This window comes from Pollicipes pollicipes, unplaced genomic scaffold, assembly GCF_011947565.3.
Source record: "Pollicipes pollicipes isolate AB1234 unplaced genomic scaffold, Ppol_2.1 Scaffold_4219;HRSCAF=4965_pilon_pilon_pilon, whole genome shotgun sequence".
In the NCBI taxonomy this organism is placed as follows: Eukaryota; Metazoa; Arthropoda; class Thecostraca; order Pollicipedomorpha; family Pollicipedidae; genus Pollicipes; species Pollicipes pollicipes.
The window spans coordinates 14,414,352-14,433,129 of NW_023596448.1; the positions used below are offsets into that span (position 1 = coordinate 14,414,352).

Below are 18,778 nucleotides of genomic sequence, written 5' to 3' on the forward strand. Positions count from 1 at the left end.
ATATTTTTGTTTTTTGCTCAAGTTACTATAGTCCCTTAACCACAACTCTGATTTACTTTACTACATATACCCCTACTGCCAAAGGGGTACTGCATGCTCGTGTGCTGGGCATGTTGGGTTTCTAACCATAATTTTGGCTACTATTTCAGATTTAGTGCACAGCAATGCAAACAGAGGATGCAAAGTACCTAAAAAAGCGTGTTAAAACTGGAAGCATTGATGTGCATCCCACTGAAAAAGCCCTTCTTGTTAACTATGAATTGGAGGCAACAATACTTGGTGAATTGGGTGACCCCATGCTTGGTGACAAAAAGGTATGGTGCCTTAACTTCCCATAGTTGTTCTGTAGTTAGCATGACAAGTGCCCCTGATAATGATCATTAACAAAATATCAGGTACCGTCATAAACCAGGTGTGACACATGATTAATTGCACTAGATAATTTTGATGTGTTGCAAGCAAATTAGTATTGCTTGTCACACACAGTCAGATCATTATTTCCTTGGGAACTTGTGTATGCAGTAGCAGGATTAGTGTATCTTGTTCACATGTGATTAGTGTCTGATCTCTGGGTACAATTCATGGTGTTTAGGCAGCCCTCAGCACATGAATCATCAGGGCTTGGGCCTTTGTCTTTGTGTGAAAGTAGAGGCATGTTGAAATATAATTAATTAACTCATAACTCTTTCAACCCTTTCAAATAATAGCCAGCACACTATGTTAACTGGAAAGCTATGTGACAGGAACCTAAAGGGGATCATGTAATCATCTCTGGTCTCAATGTAGGAAGCAGTACCACAGACAATTGTCCAAATGTTGAGTCCTTCCACATTGTTCTTCCTTCCAACATTTTGTAAAACCACAGTTTTATTTGCCCTTTGGGCACTGACACCATCCTGCTGTTACCAGGAGTGCCAGAAGATCATCCGTCTGACATCTCTCAGCGAGAAGACGAACGTGGCGCAGCTGGCGCAGGAGGTGGTGGCGCGCTGTCAGCTGATCCACCCATCCCGGCGGCCGGAGGTCGAGCAGGCCATCTTCTATTTGCAGAACCGGCGGCCAGCGCGCGGCGGCCAGCCGCGCCAAGCACAGCGCCGCAGGTCAGGGTCAAAGGTCGGCACCCGTCACCGCAGGTCAGCCGGCCCAGATCGGCATCAGCTGCTCAGCGTCCGTCGGAACTCTGCGTGCCCACCCTTGCTGCATATCCGTGCGTGCGTGCGTGCGTGCGTGTTTGGCCGGTGGCTGCCGCGCTGACCGGGGTTCGCGCCGTGCCAACAGGTACCTCCGACTCGGGCGCGGCCGACTCTGCGCCCTCCTCGCCGGAGCCGGCCGTGCCCGCCTGCCTGACTGAGGTCGATGCGTATGTGGAGCTGCTGTACGAAGAGGTGGCTGAGAAGGAGCGCGGCTCGCGCATGCTGCTCCAGCTGGCGCGCAACCCGGATAACCTGGACGAACTGGTCAACAATGGTGAGTGGGCCGGCCGGCGTACGGGTGGGACGGGTGACGGCTGGCGCGTGGCCAGCGACCGGTCAGGCTTCCGGGACAGGGGCGTACGCACATAGCAGCCCCCAGCGGGACATGTCCTCCCCAGTACCAAATGTGTGACATGTACTAATATGTACGTGACTTAACATTGAGTCACAACTTTCCAAGCAGTCACGCAAAAAACAACACACGATGCTGTTTTACGACACTCAAGAAGTTACATGTGCCCAAGGTGTGCCTAACTCAGTTTTCAGTGGTGCTTTTTTAACATGTCAAACACCGTCAGGGAAGGTCTGGCGCCCCAATTGGGCAAACTTAAGCAAGGATAAGGGATGACTGGAGAACCTTGATGCTAGACGCTGTTACCTAAATTCATGTCATGGAGATCTTGACAACAAGGTGAGAAAGATGTCCTTCGTTCATTCATCATATCACATGTATTTACTCGCTGCAGTATCATTATTACTGTCGTTCAGGAAATAACATGTACAAGATTTTTGGCGAATCCTTTGTTTTGAATAACAATGGATCCAAACAATAAGAACATGATGGACAGGGCCGGACACACAATTAAATAGCATGGGCCCTGCAAGCTTTGCTTTTTTGACACAGCCGAATGCAGGCTGCCCAACGAATTAAACGAAACTGCAGCCAGTTGTCATTGTGGGTAGGGGCCCGCTTCAAATGTCTGATATGAACATATTGTGAAGCTATTACTGTTAGTTCCGGTGCAGTCCGGTACCATGGAAAGGGATTGATCAAGCATTGCAAGCGATTATGCTCAGGTTAAATGATAAGACGTTGGCCGGGAACCGAACCCGGGTCAGCTGTTTGGAAGGCAGCTATGCTCACCACAATACCACCATCGCGCGGCTCGCGTCGCGTACATGGTAATTTCGGCTGCTGGGATTACCGACAAAAACACGGGCTGAGTGCCTTTTCGTGACGGTTCCAGTTCATCTCCGCAATTCGGTCTTGGTCTGTAATGCGAGCAGCAACGGATGTGGCTAGTAATCACATTGGCACACAGATCATTTTAGATTTCATTATTACGGCCTATCTGGACCGATTTCACGTAATAAAAAAAAAAACACAACGTGGCAAAAGGTATGCTCAGTCAGGTGATTAGTATGCAAACACTCTATCCAATGCGCCAGACGCTTACGCGACATCAATGCGCGGAATCCGGCACACGCGTCGCCGAGCTCAGGCCAGGCCGAATTGCACTAATTTTTAGTAAATTATTTCAGCTTGAAAAAATGTCTGGCAACTTTTTTTTTGCTGAAACTGCCCTTGAAACATGGTCCATTGAAGCATTAGCTCTCTATGCGCCGAAATGAGTGGCGACTTTGCGCCGAAGTTTGAGCCGCTCAGATTTAGTGTGCGCTGAAATTGGGCCACCGTCGCTTCCGCGTCGGACGTGCCTGGCGTCGGTCGTGTATTTGCAGACTGGAGCTGAAACACAGAGCATGGGTATTACCAGTTGCACAGTATTTCCGACGTAGTGTTCCAACAGCTGGCGAAAATATCTGGTGACTCGCCACGAATCTCCGCTTCATGACTTGCCTCTCAGTAGTTTGATGATAGCGTAGAAGCCTGCAATATATTTTCATGGCGTCCGCCGTGTGTTTGGGCTTCCGAACAGGACTGTTGCCGAACTAACCGGGGGCCCTGCTTTTAGCAAAGGCGTGTCGCTTCAGGCGACCATTCGGTGTGATGTAGCTGTTCGTGACGTGTTCCAGAGGCCATGATTGGTGCCTTGTCGCGAACGCTGCGGGAGGAGTGGAAGAAGTCCACCGTGCTCGCCACCAACATCGTCTACATCTTCTTCTGCATGTCCACCTTCTCCCAGTTCCACGGCATTGTCGTCAAGCAGAAGGTGGGCGCGTGCGTGGGCAGAGCCTGATAGCACTAACTGATAGCAGCAGCAAGGGAAATCTGGCGCCCAGATTCCAGGGATTTTTTTGAGTTCTCGTATTCTGATTAGCGTGATACAAGGAAAAGTCGGGCGATATCATTCTGATAATAGATGATTTTCAGTGCACAGAGAAATCCTGGTTGAACGTGTGACACAGGAAGTATTGTAATATTAACAAACATTTCGTTTTTGTCCGGACTTTTATCATTGTTGCTAATGACTCCTGTATAGCAGCGCCCCTGGTACACTGAAGGTCGATTAATGCTAGGATAAGATCTCCTAACTCACAACGACTTAAGATTAGATCGCTCCATGGTCCAGTACTGACTTAAAGTAGTGTTTGTTGTGTGAGACCGACTCCTCCAGCCGGCCTTGCACCTGCAGGCCAATGGTAGAATTTTGCGGCGAAAGGTTAGCGTGCCGCATCGCTCGGCACCGTATGCCCTGCTCTGTGACGTCATATGGCCTTTTGCGCGGCTGCGTCCACCAGCCGCAGGCCATCATAGTCAAGGGCAAATAGCGAGCGCCTTAAGGGACTCGGACCCATCCCACCACGGTTGGGGGGATCGGAACGCAGATTTTAGCCAAATGACCTTTCAGTACCGACAAACGCATCGGCCGCTTTTGAGGGCCCTCGGGTGAAAACTGTGAGCTTTTCACGTATGGCCACTGCAGCTCCAACCGGTGCCAACAATGATGAATACTGCGTGCCAAAAGCCGCATTTGCAGCCGATTGGGTGCGGTTTTCATTGCAAACACAATGAGAGCGCCTCTCAGTGACGCCTCTCAGTCGATACGTCGCTGAACGCCAAATGTCGCCAATGTACTCTGCCCCCTCCGCGGGTTAGGGGTTTCGATTACTAGGACATGACTTCCCAACCAGCTCAGCTCCGGTCGGCCTTTGCCGTAGTCGAAGGAGGGGGGCAGCGGAATCTGCCGCCGAAGTGCGACAGCTGTCTGAGAGTCGAGTAGACGTGAGACGCCTACAGTGAGCTTCGGCCGCGAGCGGCGGAAGCACAACGTTCTGGACCAACGGGCTCATCCCTCGTGGAACACGAGTGTTTGTCTTCTCTCTCGTCTCCTAATGGGCCGTCAACTTGTGGACCTGTCGCAGTGTCATGCTGACCGGGCTAGGTCAGCAGACCGACGGTGACAGCTGCCGCCCGCCGCGCAGATGGGCTCGCTCTGCATGGACATGGTGGACCACGAGCTGAAGCGACACGCCCAGTGGCGGGAGGACCTGGCGCGCCGCAAGCGCGCCGGCCCCGAGCAGGAGTACCAGCAGGCGCGCCGCACCATGGCCGGCCTGGTCAGGCGACAGAACCAGCTGCTCAGAGGTCAGGCGCTGGTGGTGGCGGAGGGACACCGGGGCGGCTTCACAAGGCGGTCCGAGGGGACGGACGCGGGCTGGTGGGGCTGTGACCACGGTCTACTCTTGGCATGCTACATGGAGACACGCCTGTTCAGACCCAGGATGTCTGGTCACATCTTACGCCGCGAGACGCCTTCCACAGCAGGCGGGAAGCCGAGCGTCATCCAGTCCTTCTCAGGACTCCATAATACCTCTCAGGACTCCATGACGACTGCCGGAGAGTCAACTGGCCGAAACGTTGTGCACACACAAACACTCCAGCCGAGGGCGGCAGTCCGAACAATTAGTCCATCCGTGGCACTGATACCTCGTCTCAGTCCTTGGGTAAAGCTAGAACGGCCTGCGCTGTGCTGCCCCCGGGTCACGGAGCCGGACAGGGGGCAGGTCTGCAGCTATAGGTGTGCAGCCTGGCGGCGCGTCGGTCGGCGCCGCTCACCCTCCGGCCTCGGCGCGCGCCCTGCAGTGTGCCTGTATCTGCTGCTGAACCTGGCCGAGGACGTCAAGACGGAGGAGAAGATGCGGAAAAAGGGAATCGTGCCGCTGCTGGTGCGCTGCCTGGACCGCGACAGTGCCGACCTCCTCCTGCTGGTCGTCACCTTCCTCAAGAAGCTGTCCATCTACGTCGAGAACAAGGACGATATGGTGAGACCGGGTTTACGCCGCGCTGGGTTTCCAACGGTGTGGTCGGATTCAGGGCCAATGCTTTTGAGTACCACTCAATTGTGTTTTATGTTAGACCTGGGTTTGAACCCACGCCATTTATCCAAGACAAATGGCTTGTGACCCTATCCTGTAAATGCCATGTCCTTATTGTGATCTGCATTGTACATGTCCTCCGTCGGCCGGGCGTTCACACCTCCTACGAGGTCCACCTGTTGTGGGTTATGCCACTGGGTCGGTTGGCAGGTGTGGGATCCTGCCTGAACGTTTTCAAGTAAGGTTTGATCGTTCCAGTCGTGTTCACTGGTAACTTATGCTCCGAAGGACCTCTGTTCTCGGCGAGTGACGATTCGTGTTTCCCACACGCCCCCCCCCCCCCCCTTCCTCCACCCACTTCCTCTATTGGCTGACACTGCAGCGGACCCCCTCCATTTTTTGGTGATGCTCATGAACTCTAGCATGTATTGACGGTCAATTCGATGTGTGTAAAAGGTCTTGTGACTCCTGCCTACAGCCTCTTCCCTTTCCTGTTCATCTATCCTGTCGTATCCTGAATTCGGTCTCTCTCCTGTATACTGCTGAAGGCTCCTAGGAAACCTTGTCCATATATACATGTGTACGTACATGCATACCTCGGTGTGTGTCTGGGAAGCGAGAGGCACGGGGTTCATTTCAAACGGAGCCCGCCCTTCCTGAGAGTCATCACTGGTGCTTCTCTGACGCCTCCAGCAGTTAGCTTGCTCGTTAAAGCCAATGAACCGCCGCTAGCGATCCGAAGGAAGTTGTCAGGCTTACGGTACGCTATCAAGCTGGTGAAATTCCCGCGTTACCCAACACAAAGGGCTGTGTTTTCACGCGAAACATAAGATGTTTACCAAGGCGAGCGGACGCAAAACGCAGCGGTTTTTTTGCCAGCGTGTTCACGATGTCCTTCGTGAGAGTAGGTTGAGTCTGCGGAATGTGATGCGCCCATTCAGCCTGCCGGCCCGTCCATGGACGCTAGTGTCGCCAGTTGCCGACGTGTCCCTGGCGCAGGCTCGAAAACAAGATATGATGCCATGTGTTGCTAGAGCTACAGCCTTACATCACATCGAAATGTATCGGGGATACAAAACCACATATACGGACGGTTCTAAAACGGATACGGGCATTGGTTGCGCATTGGTGTGCGGCTAAGACACACAGTCATTCACGATACCGACAGATTCGTCTGTGTATACGCCACAGCTAGTGGCGATAAGTAAGGCCTTCTGCTTTAAAATGGTGGACGAAGGTGCCTTGCACGTGCTTTTATCGTAATCGCTAAATAATGTTTCGGCGTTAAGACGTTTTAATCTCACGAATTCCGTTATACAGGACATTGTATTACGTCTTGGCTCCTTAAACCGGGCCGGGAAGGTCAAAGCGCTGTGCTGGCTTCCGAGCCACGCGGGAATCACTGGAAATGAGCTCGCCGACGCCGCTGCAGAGCGTGCTGCGCTTCGTCCATGCACAAGAGCATATCCACTACCCGACACGGACACATACCCAGCTATAGCTTCCTTTTTACGAGGGTGGTGGCAGAGCACATGGGATACAGTGGGCACCAATATATTTAAAATAAGCCGGCTATCCAGGAATGACAGTCAATCTATCGGAAGTCGTCACGACGGAAGGAAGTCACTCTAAGTCGCTTGCGGATCGGTCACACTTACGCCAGCCATAGCTACCCTTTGTGTCGCGAGGAACCGCCTCGGTGCTGGCAATGTAACGCAACGCTTACTGTGCGCTCTGTATTCGTTTCTTGTTCCGCATTACGTGTTAAACGTCTGATGTACTTCGGCCTGGCTGCTGGATCTTTCACGCTCTCCGATTTACTCGGTAATGACCCAGCACTCGACGCAAATTTCGTTAAATTCCTGTCGCGTACTATCTTCTGTTCTATTTATACACTGGCTCGGATCGTTCGCGGCATATGATAGGTCATTTGAGCTTCCCGATTAACTCTGATTAGGACATGCGCTATGGGCGCTATATGACCGCGCAGTCGAAGCGGCCGAAAACCCCAATTACCACGACTTCTCCTGCCAGGGTGAGAAACAGGCGACGCCATATAGCCTCAGCAGCTGGGTGCGTCGTAAAACCCCAATGACGGCGACGACGCAAACCTCAGTGTCCAAACGTCAACTTGAACTTCACGTAAAGAAATGCTTGTAGATGAGATGAAATGAATGCATAACGGAATGAATGAATGAATGAACGAATGAACAAAGAAATGAATGAATGAGCGGATATATATATATATATATATATATATACATATATATATATATATATATATATATATATATATATATATATATATATATATATAATGTGATATATGCTTATGAATGCATACTTAAATAAATACATGAATAAATTAATGAATAAATAAATAACTTAATAAATGAATGAATGAATGAATGAATGAATGAATGAATAGGTAGATGAGCAAATAAGTACTAAATTAGAATTAATACGTAAACTTTAAGAAACCGTATAACAGTCCAAGACCCGTATCTTACATCACCGGTCAATGGTTCGCATGTCGAACGAATACAACGTTCTGCAGCATTCAGAGGCGATCACGCACGCGGACACGTGACCGCCGCTGCGTACCGCGCGCTCGGCTGGGGTGCCCGCGTCCTGCGACTGACTGTAGACGGACGTGGCTGCCGACAGCTGGAGCTGGCCGTGGCCGAGAAGCTGTCGCCGCTGGTGCCGCACGACAACGCCGACCTGCTCAACATCACCGTCCGCTTGCTGCTGAACCTGTCGTTCGACGCCGGACACCGCGCCCGTATGGTCAACGTCGGCCTGCTGCCCAAGCTGGTGAACCTGATCCGTGAGTGGTAGACCCTCAGCGGCGCAGCGGCAGGCCGGGTCCGGCCGGGTCCGGCCCCGGCTCACCGGTACAGACCGGGTCCTGTACAGGCTCACCGGTACAGACCGGGTCCTGTACAGGCTCACCGGTACAGACCAGGTCCTGCACAGGCTCACCGGTACAGACCGGGTCCTGCACAGGCTCACCGGTACAGACCGGGTCCTGTACAGACTCACCGGTACAGACCGGGTCCTGGACAGGCTCACCGGTACAGACGGGGTCCTGCACAGGCTCACCGGTACAGACCGGGTCCTGTTCAGGCTCACCGGTACAGACGGGGTCCTGTACAGGCTCACCGGTACAGACGGGGTCCTGTACAGGCTCACCGATACAGACCGGGTCCTGGACAGGCTCACGGGCACAGACCGGGTCCTGCACAGGCTCACCGGTACAGACCGGGTCCTGCACAGGCTCACCGGCACAGGCCACTGGTCTGGGCTGTTTCCGCTAGCGACGTTGGCTCGTTTTTGTGTGGGAGGGTCTAATTTTCTGCCACGGGATGGTAGGTGCATCACGTTTTTTGCCGTTGTCTCAGGCAGGGTGCGTTGGTGCACGTTGCGCCCTTGTTCCACATTCGCTCACCGGTGGTGCGCTGTGCGGTTTGTACTGCGGCTGTCGCACGCACACCACATGTTGTGCTCAGTGGCGTGGGACGGAAGAACCCACGTATGTGAGAACACATAGGTGAGTTCACATTGAATAATAATTGGGCTCATAAGTGGGTGAGAACAGTAACAATGGCTCACTTCATATGGGTGCTGTGGTTGTGATGTCTGAAAGGCTAACAAAGCAACTGAAAAGCGAAATACATCGTGCGCTTATGGTAACGGACAACGTTCTATTCTCCAAGCATCGTTGTGTTTGTGTCGCTTACGTAAAAGCTTCTGCCATGCCGTAGCAGAGAGCACCCATGGTATACGACATGAAATGTAGCTGGGATATGGGGATGCCCCGTGGAACATGGCCGTTGCCCTGGGAGCCGCGGGCTCTCTCCCACGCCAGGCGAGAGCTCGTTGTGACGAAACTTGCGGATCTCTGCGCCAATTGTGGCTGCTACCTAGGCAACAGTGGGCTGCCCACAACACTAATATTGCACCCGGTCCTCATCGTGATCGTGATCCTGACCTTGACCCTGACCTTGACCCTGACCCCGACCCCGACCCCGACCCTGGCCTTGACTGACTCCGTGATCGTGACCGTGACGGTGTCGGTGCGGGCAGCGTCGCCTCGGCAGCGGTCGGCCGCCATCGCCGTGCTGTACCACCTGTCGATGGATGACAAGGTCAAGTCGATGTTCGCCTACACCGACTGTGTGCCACTCTGCATGAAGCTGATCCTGGAGTGGCCCGAGCCCAAAGCCGGTACGTGCGCCAGCCGCGCATCACCTGCCGGGCGCTCTGCGGGATGTAGATATAGGATGTAGGATGTAGGATGTAGGATGTGGGATGTAGGATGTTGATGTTTTCGTTGTTGTCGTGACGGGATGTGAAGCTGAGCAGGAGACGTTTGACTGACCTGTTGCGCCGACGGGAACGTTCGGCTCCGAAGCGGGTCCAGTCGGACCGCGTCGCTGCGCGGGAAAGCCGTCACATGCGCGCTCAAAGCGTGCAGCCGCGGCTCCATGTCAGTCGTATCGCACGTGTAGCCGCGGCTCCATGTCAGTCGTATCGCACGTGCAGCCGCGGCTCCATGTCAGTCGTATCGCACGTGTAGCCGCGGCTCCATGTCAGTCGTATCGCACGTGTAGCCGCGGCTCCATGTCAGTCGTATCGCACGTGTAGCCGCGGCTCCATGTCAGTCGTATCGCGCGAGCCTTCTCGCGGGCTCCCAGTAGTCGACGTCGCTGCGGCTGGCCCAGCGAGCGGCAGCGGCGACTCGCGCTGGCGCCGCCACCTTCCGCACGCTCACGCGCAGGCCTGGAGCTGATGGCGCTCTGTATCAACCTGACGGCGAACAAACGGAACGCCGAGCTGGTGTGCGAGGCCGACGGCCTGGCGCTGCTGGTGGCACGCGCCTTCCAACACACCGATCCGCTGCTCATGAAGATGATCCGCAATATTAGCCAGCACGATGGCCAAACCAAGGTGCTCTTCCTGGTGAGTGGGGGAGTGGGCAGGGGCGCGGCCGCGCTCGGGCCGCTGCCGGTGCACGGTGTAGGCCGCGTGCGGCGCGGGGTGGCCGAAGGTGCTGAACGGCAGACATGTGTTGAATCAACCGCCTCTGTCGTCTACTGAATCAGACATGCCTACGTTTTGCTGTTGGTCAGTATGCTGTGTTAAAGTTCTGTCGCCTTCAGTCTGCCTTGTTATGATTCTGTCGTTTTCAGTCTTGCGATTCTGTCGCCTTCGGCTCGTTTCCCTTTTCCGATTCATGGGCCGCTCGACACAGGCTGAGGGGGGACGGGGGGGGGGGGGGGCAGCCGCCAACGACTGGCTCGACACGAGCCGGGCGGAGAGGGCAGCCGCCGTCGACTCTCACCTAGCCGCCGGATCTCAACCGAGCCTGTTCGCTGCGCAGGAGTTCCTGGGCGAGTTTGCCGAGACGCTGCACTCCTGCAAGGACGAGGAGTTTGTGGTGGAGGCGGTGGGCGTGCTCGGCAACCTGTCCATTCCCAACCTGGACTTCGACAGGCTCTTCCGCCAGTTCAGCCTGGTCGGCTGGATCAAGACCAAGCTTGAGTCGGGTACGTGCCGAAGCGGCCGGCTGAGCGAGCGCCGCCGCATTATCTGTGACGGTCTTCTTTGACGAGGCTTTCATCTCGACGTGATTTATGTTGCGTGCGTACGCGCGTACGTGCGTGGCCGAGGGTCGGTTCAGATTGGCCGTAGAGACTGTGTCAACCGGGGCTGGACGACGATTGCGCTGTTGGCAGTCGGGCAGTTGTCAAGGTCGACGGAAGTTAGAACGTGGCTACGTCTGTGCGAACACCGTGAACGCTGTCCGGAGAACCCCGGTCCGAGAGCAACTGGCTGGTGTCTGCCTTATTCAGTACAATTGCATACCTTCTACCATATACATACATACATACGTACATACATACATACGTACATGCATGCATGCATGCATACGTACATACATACATAATACATACATACATAATACATACATACATAATACATACATACATATATGCATGCATACATACATATACACACATCATACATACATACATATACACACATCATACATACATACGTACGTACATAATACATATATGCATGCGTACACACACTTCTTACACACATGCATGCATGCGGGCATACACATACATACATGCATACCTGCATGCATATAAACATACGGCATACACATGCACATGCATACATATACGCACCTGCACACAGTTTGCTAACCACGTGTCCAGCTTTCACTGCATGGTGTCATGACCGCCGCGTGCCGCCTGACCACCGCACACCGTCGGCGTGCGGGGCCGCTGCTCGGCGTCCGGCGTCGGCCGGCTGTGACCTGCGCCGTGTGGTGCGCAGGCACCTGCGAGGACGACCTGCTGCTGGAGGTGGTGGTGCTGATGGGGACGGCGTGCGCCGACGAGGCGTGCGCCCTGCTGCTGGCCGACGCCGGCCTGCTGACCCCGCTGGTCGACCTGCTCAACGGTCAGTGCGTCCGGACGGGGTCGGCTGCGTGGCGGGGATGGTCTGACCCTCTGGGGCTCTGCTGACCCGCTGGTCTGCACCGCGGGGGTGGGAAGGATGCCGCGCTAGCGTACCCAGTCACCGGGACGAGAGGATAGACGGCTACTAGCGCTGTTGAGATGACTTGCAATCACAGGTGGCGATGGTAAAAAAAAAAGAAAAAGAACGAATGGATGCAACTTATTGTGGGCGCAAAATGACCATAGGCGTTGACGCGCCCTAAAACCCCAATCAACGGCAACAGCGAATTGCTAGATCTGCCAGGGCGTCACGTGTAGACCGGTGGGCGTGCTTCGCTGAGACCTCACCGCGTCTGGTCTCGTCTGGCCTCGACAGCCAAGCAGGAGGACGACGAGATGGTGCTGCAGATCATCTACGTGTTTCATCAGCTGACGTCGCACGGCGCCACCCGGGACCGCATCGTGCAGGACACGCGTGAGTGGGCCGGGCGTCAGTGGCGGCGGCTCCCCGCTCCCTGCGCCGCCGACTCCCCAGGGCCGCCCGACGCGGCTGAACGGAGCCCGGTGGACCGGCGGACCGGCGCTGCTGGGCCTGGTCCTGACCGGTGACACCGGGCCTGGTCTTGACCGGTGACACTGGACCTAGGTCCTGACCGGTGACACTGGGCCTGGTCTTGACCGGTGACACTGGGCCTGGTCCTGACCGGTGACACTGGGCCTGGTCCTGACCTGGTGACACTGGGCCTGGTCCTAACCGGTGACACTGGGCCTGGTCCTGACCGGTGACACTGGGCCTGGTCCCGACCGGTTACACTGGGCCTGGTCCTAACCGGTGACACTGGGCCTGGTCCCGACCGGTTACACTGGGCCTGGTCCCGACCGATGACACTGGGCCTGGTCCTAACCGGTGACACTGGGCCTGGTCCTGACCGCCGCTGCTGGTCCTGGTCCTCGCCATGTGTGGACTGCACCGCCTGTGTCGTCGCCATTGGCACTCCGCTGTGCCCTCGCGTGTTCGTCGACGTGGGCCGGGGACTGCTGTACCACCTGGAAGGGGGTATTGCTGTGGCCGCTGTTGAACGCGTGGCTTCTGGGGGTTTCCGTACTTATGCGGGATAGGACGGTCTCGCTTGAAGCTATTGCAGCCAGTACGCTCTAGGTTTTGCCCCGCATGTGCCTCACTAGAACCCAAATCACCTACTACACCTGTGACTTGAATGAAAAAAAAGAGAAACGCTGCTACATCTGCTGATAGGGCAGATGCGTGTCTGATCAGAGCTCAGCGTTCTGCCGTGCATCTCCGACGTCCTCCGGGAGCGGTCCCAGACGTACCGCGGCGTCTAAAGATGGCCCCTGCTGAGCCCCTCGGCATCAGTTCGCACGCCACACGTGCCCCGGGCGTCTCGGGATGGCCCCCGCTGAGCTCTTCGACATCAGCCCGTGCACCACACGTGCCTCGGGCGTCCCGGGATGGCCCCCGCTGAGCTCTTCGACATCAGCCCGTGCACCACACGTGCCCCGGGCGTCTCGGGATGGCCCCCTCTGAGCTCTTCGACATCAGCCCGTGCACCACACGTGCTCCGGGCATTTGAGGATGGCCCCCGCTGGCCCTTCGACATCAGCCCGTGCACCACACGTGCCCCGGGCATCTGAGGATGCCCCCCGCTGAGCCCTTCGACATCAGCCCGTGTACCACACGTGCCTCGGGCGTCCCGGGATGGCCCCCTCTGAGCTCTTCGACATCAGCCCGTGCATCACACGTGCCCCGGGCATCTGAGGATGCCCCCCGCTGAGCCCTTCGGCGTCAGCCCGTGCACCACACGTGCCCCGGACGTCCCGGGATGGCCCCCGCTGAGCCCTTCGACATCAGCCCGTGCACCACACGTGCCCCGGGCGTCCCGGGATGGCCCCCGCTGAGCTCTTCGACATCAGCCCGTGCACCACACGTGCCCCGGGCGTCCCGGGATGGCCCCCTCTGAGCTCTTCGACATCAGCCCGTGCACCACACGTGCCCCGGGCGTCCCGGGATGGCCCCCTCTGAGCTCTTCGACATCAGCCCGTGCACCACACGTGCCCCGGGCATCTGAGGATGCCCCCCGCTGAGCCCTTCGACATCAGCCCGTGCACCACACGTGCCCCGGGTATCTGAGGATGCCCCCCACTGAGCCCTTCGGCATCAGCCCGTGCATCACACGTGCCCCGGGCGTCCCGGGATGGTCCCCGCTGAGCCCTTCGACATCAGCCCGTGCACCACACGTGCCCCGGGCGTCCCGGGATGGCCCTCGCTGAGCTCTTCGACATCAGCCCGTGCACCACACGTGCCCAGGGCATCTGAGGATGGCCCCCGCTGAGCCCTTCGACATCAGCCCGTGCACCACACGTGCCCCGGCGTCTAAGGATGGTTTCCGCAGAGCCCTTCGACATCAGCCCGTGCACCACACGTGCCCCGGCGTCTAAGGATGGTCCCGCTGAGCCCTTCGACATCAGCCCGTGCGCCACACGTACCCCGGGCATCTGAGGATGGCCCCCGCTGAGCCCTTCGACATCAGCCCGTGCACCACACGTGCCCCGGGCATCTGAGGATGGCCCCCGCTGAGCCCGGCGCCTGTTTCAGACGCCCCAGCCTACCTGGTCGATCTGCTGCACGACAAGAACGCCCAGATCCGACGCGTGTGTGACGCAACGCTGGACATGATCGCGGTCAGTGGGCGCCGTCCCTGGTGTCGGGTGGGAGGGGCGGAGTGACCGGGGTGACCGGAGCTGGCGCCATATGAGGCGCCGGAAGCTGGTCCGTCTGCGGCCAGCGTGCTGTGTGTGGGGCTGCCGTATGTTCCGGCCGTCATGTCGCCGCCTGCCCCTTTATTGCCGGACTGTCGGAATGTCAGCCCTTTTGTGAGCGTGCCTGGCCGTTTTTGTTCTGTGGCTGCAGTCATGCACCAGCTCTAGCCACCTGGGATGCAACTCTCGCACCGTGTCAAGGCCCACAAGGTCATGTGTCAGTCGGACCGTCCATGTGTGAGGCGGCGGCGCCGCCGGCCACGGCCGGCGGTCTGCGTGGTTGAGTGTAGGTCGTCTAGGTCGTCTAGGTCGGGCGCGAGAACCGTGCCGCCACCCCGGCCGTTTCTGACGCCCCTCCCCCTATCCGCCCCCCCCCCCCCCCCCCACTCCATCCCTCAGGAGTCGGACAGCGAGTGGGCGACGCGCATCCGGCTGGAGAAGTTCCGCTGGCACAACTCGCAATGGCTGGACATGGTGGAGACGCAGCCGGCCGACGACGTGACCACCTACGACTCCGACATCGTGCCCTTCCTGCACGAGCGGGACGTGCTGTACCAGTCCGGTGAGCGCGGCGGCGGAGGACGCGGCCCCCCGGCCCGCGGGCCAGGGGTAGGCCGATAGCTGCCGTGCAGGGCGTGACACCACTCGTTTTTCGTGTTTGGTGTGGTCGTTGCGATGTGTGAGACGTCGGAGGGATCACTCTGGACTGTGGGTGCGGCTTGGTGCCGTGCCGTGCTGGACTGTGGACGGATGTTGGCGCGTGAGCGTGCGCCGGCCGGACAGCCGTGTTTGTAGATACGGTGCACGGACTGTGCTGACCGGGCGACGTCTGCCGTTCAGCTGCGCTCACTCGGTCGGTCCCGTAAGGTACAAACGCCCGTCTCGCCTGGCGTGCGCGGCGTTCGATGTGGCGCGCCTGGGCCGTACTCGGAAGCCGTCCCGACCGGCCGCGCCAGAGCCTCGCAGCCTGCCGTCGCTTGCTGGACGAACGGCCCGGCCACTGTCCCGCTCCGTGGCCTGTGGTGGTGTTGGTGTCTGGCCGCCGCCCGGTCTGGTGGCGGCCGGCGGCTGAGGGATGCTCTGCTCAGGCTGACGCCACATCTGGGCTCCGGCCGGCCGCTGTCTCTGTCGCTGCTCAGGCTGACGCCACACCCTGGCTTCGGCCGGCCGCCGTCTCTGTCGCTGCTCAGGCTGACGCCACACCCTGGCTTCGGCCGGCCGCCGTCTCTGTCGCTGCTCAGGCTGACGCCACACCCTGGCTTCGGCCGGCCGCCGTCTCTGTCGTTGCTCAGGCTGACGCCACACCCTGGCTTCGGCCGGCCGCCATCTCTGTCGTTGCTCAGGCTGACGCCACACCCTGGCTTCGGCCGGCCGCCATCTCTGTCGTTGCTCAGGCTGACGCCACATCTGGGCTCCGGCCGGCCGCCGTCTCTGTCGCTGCTCAGGCTGACGCCACACCCTGGCTTCGGCCGGCCGCCGTCTCTGTCGCTGCTCAGGCTGGCGCCACACCCTGCCTTCGGCCGGCCGCCATCTCTGTCGCTGCTCAGGCTGACGCCACATCTGGGCTTTCGTCGGCTGCCGTCCCTGTCGCTGGCGGGTTGTGCAGGGGAGAGGTGTCTTGAAGACCGCTGATTAGCTGCTGGCTGTGTGTGCGCGGACGGCAGCTGTCCCGGTACATCGCGACCGTTGCCCCAACTTCCCAGGCCCGGCCCCCATCCCCAGCGAGGGTGGCCCCCTGCCTATTCCCCACCCGATTCGCTGAAGCAAAATCCCCGAGCCCCGGGGGTGAGCCACAACTCTTGTAAAGCGAGGTGTCTCGTGCGGTTGACCTATCACCTTGGATCGAACGAGACCTGTCGGCGGGTTTTTTTCTGTTTCCACGCAGCTTTGCGCTCAAAGCACGTGCGCAGCGTAAAGCCGGCACGAGCTAAAGCACGCCACCATGTACTGCTACGTCGTCCTATGGAATGACATGGTGTCATCCGTGGCGTTGCATGGTCTTGACCTGGGATGATATTGTACGAGCGACATTCGTGCACGCGGATAATGTTGGGTGGATGTGAAATGACTGCTAACGTTCAGTGAGCGGCTTTTAGGACGACCCGATGTAACTTTGACCTTGTATGGTATTTATAATCCACTTGACCCACTCTGTCGTGCGATATATAGTGGCATGTCATGTTACCATATCCGACGCCAAATTCCCGGTAAATTTGAAGATTTTCCTGATCTTCCCTGCACCGAGAATGGCCGTGGAACAGGTCATGCGCGTTGATGACTTGTTTGCGAGTTGTCAAAATCTTCACACTATTGAAATCTGGAGAATATATAGTGCAAAAAAAACTGAGAAGGCGTTGCGGAGCGCCTTTTTCTCATTTTTACCGTAAAGGGTGTCAAAACTAGGTCATAGGTGCGTGAAACAATAGACTTGAGCTGAAGATCTGGAGTTCAGATGTCTACATCCCTTGGCTGTTGACACAACCAGTCAAACTTGTGTTGCATCGCGTTGAGCGTTTCAGGAGCAACCCCCTCCGGAAAACCGAAGGGGGTTGCGTCGGCCGCTGCTGTCCTGGCGCCTGTGGTCGCAGCGTGATGCCTGATGTGACCGGCGCCGTCGGCCTTGCCGTGCAGCGATGCCGGGCGGGTGCTGGACCAGTGGCGTTGGATCTGACGGGACCTCCTGTCCTCCTGACGCGCGTTCTACCGGTCCTCCTGTCCTCCTGACGTGCTGTCTGACGATCCTTTTGCCGTCCTGACGTGCGGTCTGATGGTCCTCCTGTCCTCCTGACGTGCTGTCTGACGATCCTTTTGCCGTCCTGACGTGCGGTCTGACGATCCTCCTGTCGCCGGCAGATACGTCCTCCGAGGTGCTGCTGGAGGATGAGAAGATCGGCCGGGTTAGGTCAGTGATGGGGCGGGCTGGGGAGGGCTGAGGTTCCGGTCACACGGGCCAGGGAGGGCTGAGGATCCGGTTACACGAGTCAGGGGAGGTGAGGGTGGGATTTGTGTCAGTGACTCAGGGCGCGGACCAGGCCGAGGTGAGAGGTCAGAACCTCGGGCCTCCCTGGGCCTTGCCACCGCAAGGCCCAGGGAGGCCCGAGGCCCGGATGCAGGGGACGGGAGCGGAGCACCTCAAGGATGGCCGTGCTGGATGAGTGGTGTGCGGCCATGCTGCTGGCGCTGGGCGCGGCCCGGTGCGACGGCCGGCGCCTGGTGACGCTACCGCCTCGCCGACAGGTTCGACGTGCTGGAGTAGGCCACCGCCGCAGGGGGACGACCACGGCCGGCGGCGGTGCCAGGGCCGACCGGTCGCCGCCGCCCGCCGCAGCGAGACGGCCACGGCCGGCGGCAGTGCCAGGGCCGACCGGTCACCGCCGCCCGCTGCAGCGAGACGGCCACGGCCGGCGGCGGTGCCAGGGCCGACCGGTCACCGCCGCCCGCCGCAGGGGGACGGCCACGGCCGGCGGCGGCGCCAGGGCCGACCGGTCGCCGGCGCCTGACCCCGGATCAGACCCCGCGGCGCTGTCCGGCCGGCAACGGACGTACTGAGAGGAGCGGTTCGTTATGGTTATGCAGCTGCTGGCGCTGTGTCGGATCTTGCAAGCTTTAAAGCCTGAGTCTGGACGTCTTCTGCCTGCCCGATTCATTGACGTGGGCGTGCTGTAGGGTTTTCACGGAGGATGTCTTGGGAAATTGGCTTGTTTTGGCTTGGCAAACGCTGGCGAAAATCGAATGGCCTTGGCGAGTTTCAACTAAATCCCTGCAGAGTGAAAGCGAGACGCGGTTTTGACTCGCACGGACCCGTGCGCGGGGCCTGTACCGAGGATGTATCATGGGCACACATTGTGGTACTGCCTGGTCGCCTTTTCCTCGCAAGGGTGTCCACGCTGTTAGCACCAAAGTTTACTAGTCTTCGGCATGGTTTTGAGTTCTCTCCGTGTAAGCGTGTGCTCGGATCTGAAGGTTTTATTTACCAGGCTGTTATCGTCGTGGGGGGCGGTGGTTGGATCTGACGCCGTATGTTGCCCGGCGAGGTTACCAAATGACCGT

General features: G+C 58.0%; 1 protein-coding gene across 1 annotated transcript; it reads left to right on the forward strand.

The window, feature by feature from the left end:
* The first annotated feature begins 296 nt into the window (after nucleotides 1-296).
* On the forward strand, nucleotides 297-18,065 carry LOC119094911 (kinesin-associated protein 3). Its single transcript, XM_037217821.1, has 16 exons — nucleotides 297-314; nucleotides 910-991; nucleotides 1,279-1,467; nucleotides 3,228-3,364; nucleotides 4,578-4,740; nucleotides 5,239-5,417; nucleotides 8,139-8,301; nucleotides 9,561-9,701; nucleotides 10,255-10,436; nucleotides 10,858-11,023; nucleotides 11,826-11,951; nucleotides 12,327-12,425; nucleotides 14,565-14,650; nucleotides 15,128-15,290; nucleotides 17,582-17,630; nucleotides 17,966-18,065. The coding sequence occupies exons 1-16, from the start codon at nucleotides 297-299 to the stop codon at nucleotides 17,982-17,984; spliced, it is 1,962 nt and encodes a 653-aa protein (XP_037073716.1). The 3' UTR covers nucleotides 17,985-18,065.
* Nucleotides 18,066-18,778: the final 713 nt, after the last annotated feature.

Excerpts from the sequence above, each read along its gene's own strand:
- LOC119094911 (XM_037217821.1), top strand. Across the intron at positions 3,365-4,577 it reads GCATTGTCGTCAAGCAGAAG|ATGGGCTCGCTCTGCATGGA; the intron begins GTGGGCGCGTGC and ends CCCGCCGCGCAG. Across the intron at positions 4,741-5,238 it reads ACAGAACCAGCTGCTCAGAG|TGTGCCTGTATCTGCTGCTG; the intron begins GTCAGGCGCTGG and ends CGCGCCCTGCAG.